A 10,852-nucleotide genomic window follows, 5' to 3' on the forward strand; every position below is an offset into this window, starting at 1 on the left:
ACCACCATGAAAGACAAAGTCTAGAAACGTTTGCCTTTAAATAAGAAACACACACACACTTACTCTCCAAATTCTTCCTCCAGGTTATTTTGTGTGGTATGTAATACGTAACCACATTGAACCAAGACTCTTCTGTTTTCGTGAGGACATCTGGTCCAGACATAGGTACACAAACACACCGTCTCACTCACACACATCCCACCTTGCACCAGAGATAAATAAAAAATGCTTTTAAAAAGCAGTGTTATCTGTGCTGTGTGGTGACTTTGCGGCGTTTTTTAGCAGCGGTGCTGAGCGTTCTCCAAGGATTCATCAAGCATGCCTGTGTGTGTTGATAAAAATATTCCTGAGAATCTCAATGTATTATACAGAATTCAATAAATTGCCATTATTTTTATGAAGCAAAACCTTGGTATAATATTGATTATAAGTTACTTGTCATAATATTATTAAATTTGACAGTAAATAATGTGGTAACAAAATTTTCCCCTCCCAAATATATGTATTCTGAAAAATAGGATTTAATATATGTTCACATCATAATATTTGCTCCCCTATAGCCACACACTACTACATTCATGGAAGTGGTTCACAAGAAAAAAAGAAACCTAGTACACAGGTGAATAGCTGCGGCCTGTAACTTACACCAGATGGTGTATTAGGTTCAATAAAAAAAACAAAAAAACAACTGTTCCAGCAGAGCAGTGGGAGTCGCAATTCAAATTTTAATTCAGCTTGTGGAATGGCAACAGAAAGGTACAGACTGACTGTTCTTTATTTAAATCGTGTGGATCACGGCATCCCACTACTGTATCGGGACTACCTGTTGGAAGCTATTTTAAACATGAGACACACAGAGATGTGTAGGTCTGAATGAATCAACCATGAATGTTTTGCATGGTTATATAATCCGCTGCCTAAATCCCGAGTGTTTTCAAAGATCCTCTGATTTAAAATGTGGTATACATCTCCCTCTGGTGGCCTGCCTTTTCAGAAAACGGCTCAAGATTAAATTTAATCAGGTTAATCTAGCTCAAACAGTTTCCATTTGAAAGGTCTTACTTTCTTACTGTCAGAAATTGGCCAACAAAGGGCCAGACAGTAGTTATTAGAAATCTCTAATGTCATTGTTTCTATACACATAATTACATAACACATAACACATAAACATAATTACCTCTCCAGAAATGGGATTTGTTCCAAACTTTTTAATCCATGGCACTATGCTCCTAAGGAAAGAACATAGCATCATTTTAAAGGAAAAGTCACAAATTAAGTCTGAGAATGCAAAATGAAGAATAGTCTGACAGTATATAGTGAAACTGAAATGGTCATCATTGTGATACACTGCAGCACAGCACACTGTGACACAATGAAATGTGTCCTCTGCATTTAACCATCACTCTTGTTGAGTCGTGAAAGGAGCCCTGGGAGGAGTGTGTGGGGACGGTACATTGCTCAGTGGTGATTACGGGTCCATTTCCTTACCCGCTAGGCCACCACTGCCACCATATAGAACAGATGAAGATCTGTTAGTGTAAAATTTGCAAAAAGTTGGTCAAACTGACACTCACATTAGATCAAAGACGATGCCTTCAGAAGTGCACATAGGATATTCGAACGGCTGAAGGGACAAACTGGTAAAGATACAGACACACAAGAATTAAGAAATACACTTCTTACACAAGATCTAACCATTTCCCTTAAATAATGCATTAGCAAGAATGCATTATGTTGCAACAAACCTGCAGTGATCAAATGGCAGCCGTCTGAAGTTTGCTTGGGGAATTTCTGTAAAAGCAAAACAATTCAGATAAAGCAGAAAAGTAACTGGAAAAAGAAACATTTTGTAAAGGGGTCAAGTTGACTAAGTGATTTTTGGGGAAAATTCTTTGATGTACAAGGATTTTATGGCTCATTTTTTTTACACGTGTACATTTTTGTACATGAAGCATGTGACAGGGTGCAAAAAGATTAACCCTTGTGCCCTCTCTTGTACATTTAAAAAGTAATAATAATTTGGTGATCATTCTGGATGTGCTAGAGCTTGTGGCATGAATTTCTCTAGGAAATCTTATTTTTAGCTAAATCTTTGATTTTTTTTTTTTTTTTTTAACTCTTAGATGTCATCCATACTCTGGGCATCCGTTATGTTATATAGAGTTGATTAAGTGCGACATATATATATATATATATATATATATATATATATATATATATATATATATATATATATATATATATATATATATACACATACACACACACACACACACACAGGGAGTGCAGAATTATTAGGAAAGTTGTATTTTTGAGGAATCATTTTATTATTGAACAGCAACCATGTTCTCAATGAACCCAAAAAACTCATTAATAGCAAAGCTGAATGTTTTTGGAAGTAGTTTTTAGTTTGTTTTTTAATTTTTAGCTATTTTAGGGGGATATCTGTGTGTGCAGGTGACTATTACTGTGCATAATTATTAGGCAACTTAACAAAAAACATATATACCCATTTCCATTATTTATTTTTACCAGTGAAAACAATATAACATCTCCACATTCACAAATATACATTTCTGACATTCAAAAACAAAACAAAAACAAATCAGCAACCAATATAGCCACCTTTCTTTGCAAGGACACTCAAAAGCCTGCCATCCATGGACTCTGTCAGTGTTTTGATCTGTTCACCATCAACATTGCGTGCAGCTTTCGAGCTTATACAGCTTGGAGTAAGACAACATGCACGAAAAGGATGATGTGGACAAAATACTCATTTGCCTAATAATTCTGCACTCCCTGTATATATTATTATCCCGCTATCCAGGGATTGCAGAATTATTAGGCAAATGAGTATTTTGTCCACATCATTCTCTTCATGCATGTTGTCTTACTCCAAGCTATATAGGCTTGAAAGCCTACTACCAATTAAGCATATTAGGTGATCTCTGTAATGAGAAGGGGTGTGGTCTAATGACATCAACACCCTATATCAGGTGTGCATAATTATTAGGCAACTTCCTTTCCTTTGGCAAAATGGGTCAAAAGAAGGACTTGACAGGCTCAGAAAAGTAAAAAATAGTGAGATATCTTGCAGAGGGATGCAGCACTCTTAAAATTGCGAAGCTTCTGCAAAGCATGATCATCGAACAATCAAGCGTTTCATTCAAAATAGTCAACAGGGTCGCAAGAAGCGTGTGGAAAAACCAAGGCGCAAAATAACTGCCCATGAACTGAGAAAAGTCAAGCGTGCAGCTGCCAAGATGCCACTTGCCACCAGATTGGCCATATTTCTGAGCTGCAACATCACTGGAGTGCCCAAAAGCACAAGGTGTGCAATACTCAGAGACATGGCCAAGGTAAGAAAGGCTGAAAGACGACCACCACTGAACAAGACACAAGCTGAAATGTCAAGACTGGGCCAAGAAATCTCAAGACTGATTTTTCTAAGGTTTTATGGACTGATGAAATGATGCGTGGTTCTGTAAAAATACGCACCTGCTCTTTTCCCGCCGTAGAAGTGTGTGTACTCCGAGCAGGTGATGTACCTACAAAGCATGAAGTTCGATAACATTTACCGCACATTTACCTCAATAACATTTACCGCACATTTACTTGCCGAACACAACTTTCATTGTTACGAACAGCTGCAACTACGTGAAACGGGGCGAAGATTTAAAGTTTATTTGCCTGTGTTTATAAATTACTTTATTCATATTTGGAACTATTCAGTAATAAGTCGCCCAGTCAGTTGTAACTAGCTCACCTGCTACAAACAGTAGGCTAGCTAGCACGGGATACAGACACAAAGAGCAGAAGAATAAACAAATTCGGACTTACATTTTATCTTTCTGGTGCTGTCGTTTCCCCATGTTTGTTTTCGGTCGCAGTTAACAAATTCAGAGGTAATTTAGCGTTGCAAACGCCTGAAGAGAAGCGCTTTTCAGACTACTTCCGGTTTTTATGCGCGTCCAAAAAATGGCCCGTCTAGAAGCGCAAACCATTCGTTCATAGTTCCGTAAAAATAGAAACAAATAACCTGTATATATTTACAGGTGCTGGTCATATAATTGGAATATCTTGAAAAAGTTGACTTGTTTCACAAATTCCATTCAAGAAGTGAAACGTGTATAATGTATACATTCATTCCAGATAGACTGATGTATTTCAAGTGTTGTTTTTTCATTTTGTTGATTATAACTCAGAAAATTTGAATATATTTCTTGGCCAACTAAAAAGTAGGGAAGTGAAAAGTATGAGCATGTACTGCACTCAATACTTTCGCCTGTATTACTGCAGCAATGCGGCAGGGCATGGAGTCGTGGCACTGCTCAGGTGTTTTAAGAACCCAGGTTGCTCTGATAGTGGCCTTCAGCTCCTCTGCATAGTTGTCTCTGGCATATCGCATCTATAGGGTTATAGTTTGCTGGTCAATTAAGAACAGGATCACCATGGTACTTAAACCAGGCACTGGTAGCTTTGGCACTGTGTGCAGGTGCCAAAAGTCCTGTTGGAAAATGTAATCTGCATCTCCATAAAGCCGGTCAGCAAGAGGAAGCATGAAGTGCTCTAAAACCTCCTGGTATACAGCGGTGTTGAGCTTGGACCTCAGAAAACGCAGTGGACCAACACCAGCAGATGACATGGCACCTCAAACCATCACTGGCTGTGAAAACCTTACACTGGACCCCAAGCAACGTGGATTCTGGGCCTCTCTTCTGTTCCTCCAGACTCTGGGACCCTGATTTCTAAAGGAAATGCAAAATGTACTTTCATCAGAGAACATAACATGTTTAAGAGTGGCTTGACACAAGGAATTCGACAGCTGAAACCCATGTCTTGCGTACGTCTGCGCGTAGTACTTCTTGAAGCACTGAGAAGCCTCTCTATTGGACACAGAGTTCTGTGTACAGCCGGCCTCTTTTGCAATGACCTTTTGTGTCTTCCCCTCCTTGTGCAAGGTGTCAATGGTCATCTTTTGGACAATTGTCAAATCAGTGGTTGTCCCTACAGAACTTGACTGAGAGACCAAAGGCTGTTGCAGGTTTTTGTGGCACCAGGTGTCTTCAATACTGGACACATTTCGTTGTGTCACTGTGTGCTGTGCTGCAGTGTTTCACAATGACAATCATTTCACTTTCACAACAACATACAGTTTATGTCAAACATAAATCACAAAAATACACTGGAGTCGTGCGAATAGAACTGCGAATGTAACGACTGGTATTCAGACTGTGAATATAATGACGAAACGTCAACAACACGCAGTTCTCCCCGCGGCCGCCAGGTGGCGGCGTCTCGGGAATAAGGCGCTGGCTCCGTCGGCAGCGAAGCCGTGTCTTCCGGTGGCGGCAGCGGCAGGATTTTACAACGTGCACATCTCAGCTTCTTTTTTTGGAAAAAAAAAAAAATCTCAAAACAAGAAGTCGCACATCGCAGCTTTTTTCCCTCCCTGTCGGCTGTAAACAGGATTTGTCGGTGTAGCCATGCGTGCTGGACGGGCGCTGCTGGCCGCGCTGGTGCTGTGCGCGGCGCTGCTGGGCGCCGAGTGTGGCCGGAGCAGGAAGGACTCCAGCAGCCAGAACAGCTTCAGGAGGGCGGCGAGCGGCTTCTACCAAGCCCTCAGCAGCGTCTTCGGAGAAGACAACATCCGGGCATTATATAAAGTGAGTAGGGCATTTTTTTTGTCGTTGTGGTCGCCTGTGTCCTGTAGGCCACTGCTGAAACCGAAGCCCCTTATCTGACCCGGAACTGTCGCTGTGAATCGTGTCGACGGAATGTTGTTTTTTTTTTTTCTGCAACAGGGACGTTAAATGACTTAATTGTCATTTGGTCTGTCAGTCACGTTCACGTTCCATCATCACAAGCCCGGCTGTCACCTTTGTGTCACCGTTCAACACCGCACTCATAACCCATAATGCACCTGGGCGTCCGTGCCGCCTCCTGAGCGAGCAGAAGTCTCAGAGCCCCTCAAAATTCTATTGACACTGTTCTTATGCGTCCTCTGCGCTTTTAAAAAAAAATCTCTCTCTGTCTTGTAGTTTTTCTCCAAGACTACGGAGCGCTTTGTGCATGGAGTCGACTCGCTCCTGGACACCGTCTGGAAGGTGTGGACCGATTTGCTGGACGTTTTGGGAATCGACGGTAAGCGGTTCAGGCTCGCAATGATTAGCACGTCATCCAGCATGTAATCCGCGTTCTCCTCACATTCCAGCGTCGAACCTGAGCCACTACTTCAGCCCCACGTCCCTGTCCAACTCTCCGGCCCGAGCGCTGCTTCTGGTGGCTGCTGTGCTGGTGGCTTACTGGTTCCTGTCCCTTTTCCTGGGCGGATTCTTCTACCTGCTGCACCTCATCTTCGGCAGGTTCTTCTGGCTGGCGCGGGTGGCGCTCTTCGCCCTCTCCTGCCTCTACATCCTGCAGAAGTTCGAGGGAGACCCGGAGCGCGCGGTGCTGCCGCTCTGCTTCGTCATGGCTGTGTACTTTATGACTGGGCCGGTTGGGGCGTACTGGCGCAGGGGTGGGAGCCCGAGCACCCTGGAGGAGAAGATCGACCACTTGGACACCCAGATCCGGCTACTGAACATCCGCCTCAGCAGGGTCATCGACAGCCTTGACCGATCCAGCGAGCAGTAGGGCGGTCTTGGCGTTGGGTGGGAGGTCTGTAGGGTTTTATGAGGCGGGGGGTTCTGGGTAATTTCAGTTTCAACACCAGGTGTATGCCCTTTTCTTAAACCGCCACTGCACACCTAGCCTGATGCATAATTTGTAGGCAGACCTTTCTATTTGGTCTTTGTATTTAAAAAAAAAAAAAAAAAAATGTTGAAGCCACGCCCGCTTGCATTATAAACCTTGAACACACCCATCTCTGTGTAGTCCAGGTATTGATGACAGGGATTAATAGCATGGGTGGATATTTTACTTTGTTGCAGTCTGACTCACCGGTCGAAACCAGGACCTACTTGTCTGCCATGGGCCAGTGTGAATGTGGTTTCCGTGTCCTCGTGTGAGTAAGGGCAGCAGTAGAAGATGCTCTTTGACATACTGGTTGGAATTTTATGGCTAATTTTACAGTAGTTGAAATGGTAATTTGTTGTCCGTGTGGTGGAAAAAATGTGTTGCTGCTTGTGGCGTACGTGTATGTGTGAGGTAGAATAGGGCATGAAGTAGTTCTGGGGACAATGAAACCTCAGGGATGGAACCCCGCTCTAGACGTTCACCCACTGAACATCACATTGGTTTATAGTGATTGTGATCAGAACTTTACGATATATCATGCAATATCTAAAATATTACGTGTATCTTTTGTTCATCATTTCTGCATTTGATTATTTTTTTTTGAATGTGTATTTGTGTATGCTAAGCAAATGTTCCAATACTCATTTATATTGAAAGCTCCTTTTTCTTCAAATTATATTATGGCAGGGAGCATTTATCTATCTCTGAAATAATAAATAGACAATATAATAGATAATACACTATTGAAGTATATGTGTTACAGTACACACGTTATAAAATGCCACATTTCACACATTTTAACAAAACCTAATCTTTTATTCAGGTTAGTGGTATGATATGCTGAACTAAATAGATTCTTTTGACTTTATAAAGATCGTTTTAATCTCTAGTATTAGTGTTGGGTAAAACAAGTTATCGATGGCGTGTTGGAAGCCTGTGCCGTGGTGTAGAAGCAAAAAATCTAAACACCATTTTAAGAATTTTGGACATTAATTAAGTTTAATTTTATTAACAGTATTGCAACCATCTACTTGTATTTTGTAAAATTGTATGTTGTATTTTTACAATGTGCAATTTTTATTATTATTATTATTATAATTTTTTTTGGTGCCGTTATTGAAATTTGTACCCAGCAGTATTTTAGTATTACACACTAAACGCAGCTCTATCAACTCGGCACCATTATTTGTTCGTAAATGGCTTTTAATATGATCAGCCTTAATGTTATTTTCAGTCACGATCTTCTTTCTTCCTGAATTGTGCTTTTTGTCGATGACTATGTTATTTTATTTAATTTTTTTTTTTTTTTTTTTTTATAGACGTTCACATTGTTTGCTTGTGCTACATACAAGAGTAGACATTTGTGTTTTGCCTTATTAGCTACATAAATGGCACATTCCTGAAGGTTTTAACACTGAATAGCGAGTGAAGTACTGTACCTTTTTCTAGGATTAAAACTGTTTCAACCTGCAAGTACCGTTAGTTGCTGGTTACGTTTGCTTGTAGTTTGTAGATGGTTTCGTTGCCAGTCATGTGAAGTGTGACTGAAAGGTTGAATTGTCTCAGAACGGTCCTTTCGTAGTTCATGCCTGATGCATTCATGCAAGCGCCAACCTTTATTAATTTAGCTAAGATAGTTATGCTTTGTGTAGTTATGCTTTGTGTAGTTAAACATTGTGTTTATGTAACATATGGCCATGACTTACTGTTTTCCTCTGGTGTGTGCAAAACCTTTTCAAGTGAAGGAATTGTCTGCATCCACTGAGAGATTTTGCCAAATCTGGCTTTCTATTCCATATTCCTACTATTAATACCTGCATTGAATTTACTTTTAATTTTTATTTATATATATATATATATATCTCAACATTGAGATTATATAATATAGCATGATCTGGATTTTAGTGCATTGGTAGAAATGTACGTACATAGGCAACTAAAGTATGTACTTGTGTAGCGACGTGCCATCCTGCTAGTTGGCTGTGTGTTTATTTCATGTATCATCTACTTATATAAATGTCTATGGAGTGTAGTAATGTATTGGAGAGCTTTTTGAGTAATATGGTAATATGGTGTCCCATAAATACACTAGGATAGATGGGAAATATTTATATATAGCGTTACCTGTAAAGGATCTATGACTACCAAGAGTGAAATCAGAAATCACCCTGAACAGAGTGAGAAGAGATATATGCCTGTCGGTGATTTCGCTGCATTTAGTGTTGGCCTGCGCGAACGAAGTGAAAAAATCAGGATTTTGTCACATGCAAATGTCGTTCATATTCCTAAATTCTGTCATGCAAATTTAGGACTGTGTGATTTAGAGCTTAATTAAGATAGCTGTACTGTATAGTGAATATAGACCTTTTTACATCAGCAGTCCCTGTTTGAAGCAGAATGGTAAATAATTCTAATTAAAAGTGTGTTGTATTTTAAAATGACAGGTCCATGCCGTCCATTCTTCTCCAGAACCCTTCACTGAATAGTGAGATTGCCAGTAATTCCTCTTTTTGTTTTATTTAAATGTTCACCCTGAACAGAATTTATCTTTTTTTTTAAAGAAATTATGGAAGTGTTTAATATTTGTTCACATGTTCACTTTTTTTCTCCCATTTTATGTGTTTGGGGGTATGTCTGAGGCCCCCCCAAATTATTATAATAAATGTACTTGTTTTTATGCTGGTGTTTTATGGAATGTTTTTGATTAAATTCTTTGTATACTCTGAAAGTGGCATTTTAAGGTTTGTTCCACGTCTTGCATAAGTATTGCATGAAGTGCGGGTGCGACATGATGCAACGCTTTTCGGACTGCGAGTGCTGTACGATGTGGCCCGATGTGGCCACAGTTATCAGCCATACAGACGATGACCTTGAGCGCTGCTGGATCGTTCGGGTTGGTCCTCCCTGACCACATCTTCTGTCCACTGATATTGGTGTGTGAGTTTTGGCACAATTGACGACGAAAGGGGGGGGAGGTTTCACGCCACCGAGTCACAGTGAACCAGGAGCTGTGCCAGGTTCTGCACTCCAAGGTCCTTATTTATGTTGTGACATTTCAAATTATAATAAGAATTATTTGTTTGTAGCTTCTATTCACCCTGTAAAATATTGAAAACGTAATAAAAATAAGTGTCCACCGCTGTAACATCACTGTCTTTTTAACAACAGCGGTTAGTTCTTTTTCAATTTGTATGATTCTAGCATAAGTTGAACAGATGGTCAATGTAAGTGCGTCACTCGAATAGACAGAGACAAATCGGAATGGAAGCAAAATATATCATTTGAAAAAATATATTTTGGTTACGGCTCTGGCAACGTTTTACGACAAAACGACAATTCGTCAGCACGGTCTGCCCTGTAAGTAAATACGAAGTGATTTTTCCAGAGGGACTTTCTGCTGATTTGACCCAATGTGCTCCTTCATGTAACCCGGTCTCTTGCATCACTGGTTGGAAAGCAGACGTCATGGAGAAAGTTCCATGAACATCCACCGTTCTGACACTGCAATTAATCACACAAGGTCAACATTTCAATTAAGTGAGTCTGAAAGACTGTACCAGGTCAGGACTAATGGGTTGGTAGTAGCCTAGTAGGTTAGATGCTTGAAAAGTCAAAGGTTCAAACTCCATTTACTACCATTGCGTCCCCGAGCAAGACATTTAACCCCGAGTGTCTCCAGTGGGGCTTTCCCTGTAACTACTGATTGTAAGTCGCTCTGGATAAGGTGACTGATAAATAAGACAAGATGAGTTGCCAACAGGTTTATTTGAATTTCTAAGAATAAATGGAACTGTGTGCATTTAAGAACGGAAGACTGTGAGCACAAAGTGTATTGATATTAGAACACCAGGAAAAAACCCCGCCGAAATCTGATTGGTCACACCCCTCGCACCTACGCCCGCCCCTCTTCTCCTATTGGGTAAGCCCCTCATCTCTCCTGCGAATGCACAACAGCGCTGTCAGTCCATGTGCTGCGGCCTGGGCGACTTCTCAGCCGATGTGAGACCAGCTCCGCGGCAGCCAATCAGATCTCAGCGGGAGGGGCGGCTGCGTGTCGCGTGGCCGCGTCGTTTAAAAAGGGGACGGTGAACTCTTTCACCTTCACAACGTCCCC

General features: G+C 40.9%; 2 protein-coding genes across 2 annotated transcripts in view; one reads left to right on the forward strand and one right to left on the reverse strand.

The window, feature by feature from the left end:
• Nucleotides 1-3,972, reverse strand: part of ppil2 (peptidylprolyl isomerase (cyclophilin)-like 2) — a 30,956-nt gene extending 26,984 nt beyond the window's left edge. The window contains exons 1-5 of the mRNA XM_028997106.1: nucleotides 3,841-3,972; nucleotides 3,499-3,548; nucleotides 1,746-1,791; nucleotides 1,575-1,637; nucleotides 1,178-1,229 (exon numbers count right to left, since the gene is read on the reverse strand). Of these exons, the coding sequence (XP_028852939.1) occupies nucleotides 1,178-1,229; nucleotides 1,575-1,637; nucleotides 1,746-1,791; nucleotides 3,499-3,548; nucleotides 3,841-3,872 (243 nt within the window). The 5' untranslated portion in view covers nucleotides 3,873-3,972. The remainder of the gene's footprint in view (nucleotides 1-1,177; nucleotides 1,230-1,574; nucleotides 1,638-1,745; nucleotides 1,792-3,498; nucleotides 3,549-3,840) is intronic.
• A 1,341-nt stretch (nucleotides 3,973-5,313) lies between these two features.
• On the forward strand, nucleotides 5,314-9,466 carry bri3bp (bri3 binding protein). Its single transcript, XM_028996328.1, has 3 exons — nucleotides 5,314-5,666; nucleotides 6,042-6,144; nucleotides 6,215-9,466. The coding sequence occupies exons 1-3, from the start codon at nucleotides 5,487-5,489 to the stop codon at nucleotides 6,634-6,636; spliced, it is 705 nt and encodes a 234-aa protein (XP_028852161.1). The 5' UTR covers nucleotides 5,314-5,486; the 3' UTR covers nucleotides 6,637-9,466.
• The last annotated feature ends 1,386 nt before the right edge of the window (nucleotides 9,467-10,852 follow it).

Source organism: Denticeps clupeoides, chromosome 11 (assembly GCF_900700375.1).
Source record: "Denticeps clupeoides chromosome 11, fDenClu1.1, whole genome shotgun sequence".
NCBI classification, from domain to species: Eukaryota; Metazoa; Chordata; class Actinopteri; order Clupeiformes; family Denticipitidae; genus Denticeps; species Denticeps clupeoides.

Bases quoted from the DNA above. Each gene is read 5' to 3' on its own strand.
- bri3bp (XM_028996328.1), top strand. From the start codon at position 5,487: ATGCGTGCTGGACGGGCGCTGCTGGCCGCGCTGGTGCTGTGCGCGGCG. The intron at 5,667-6,041 runs GTGAGTAGGGCA...TCTGTCTTGTAG, and splicing joins ACATCCGGGCATTATATAAA to TTTTTCTCCAAGACTACGGA. The intron at 6,145-6,214 runs GTAAGCGGTTCA...CTCACATTCCAG, and splicing joins GGACGTTTTGGGAATCGACG to CGTCGAACCTGAGCCACTAC.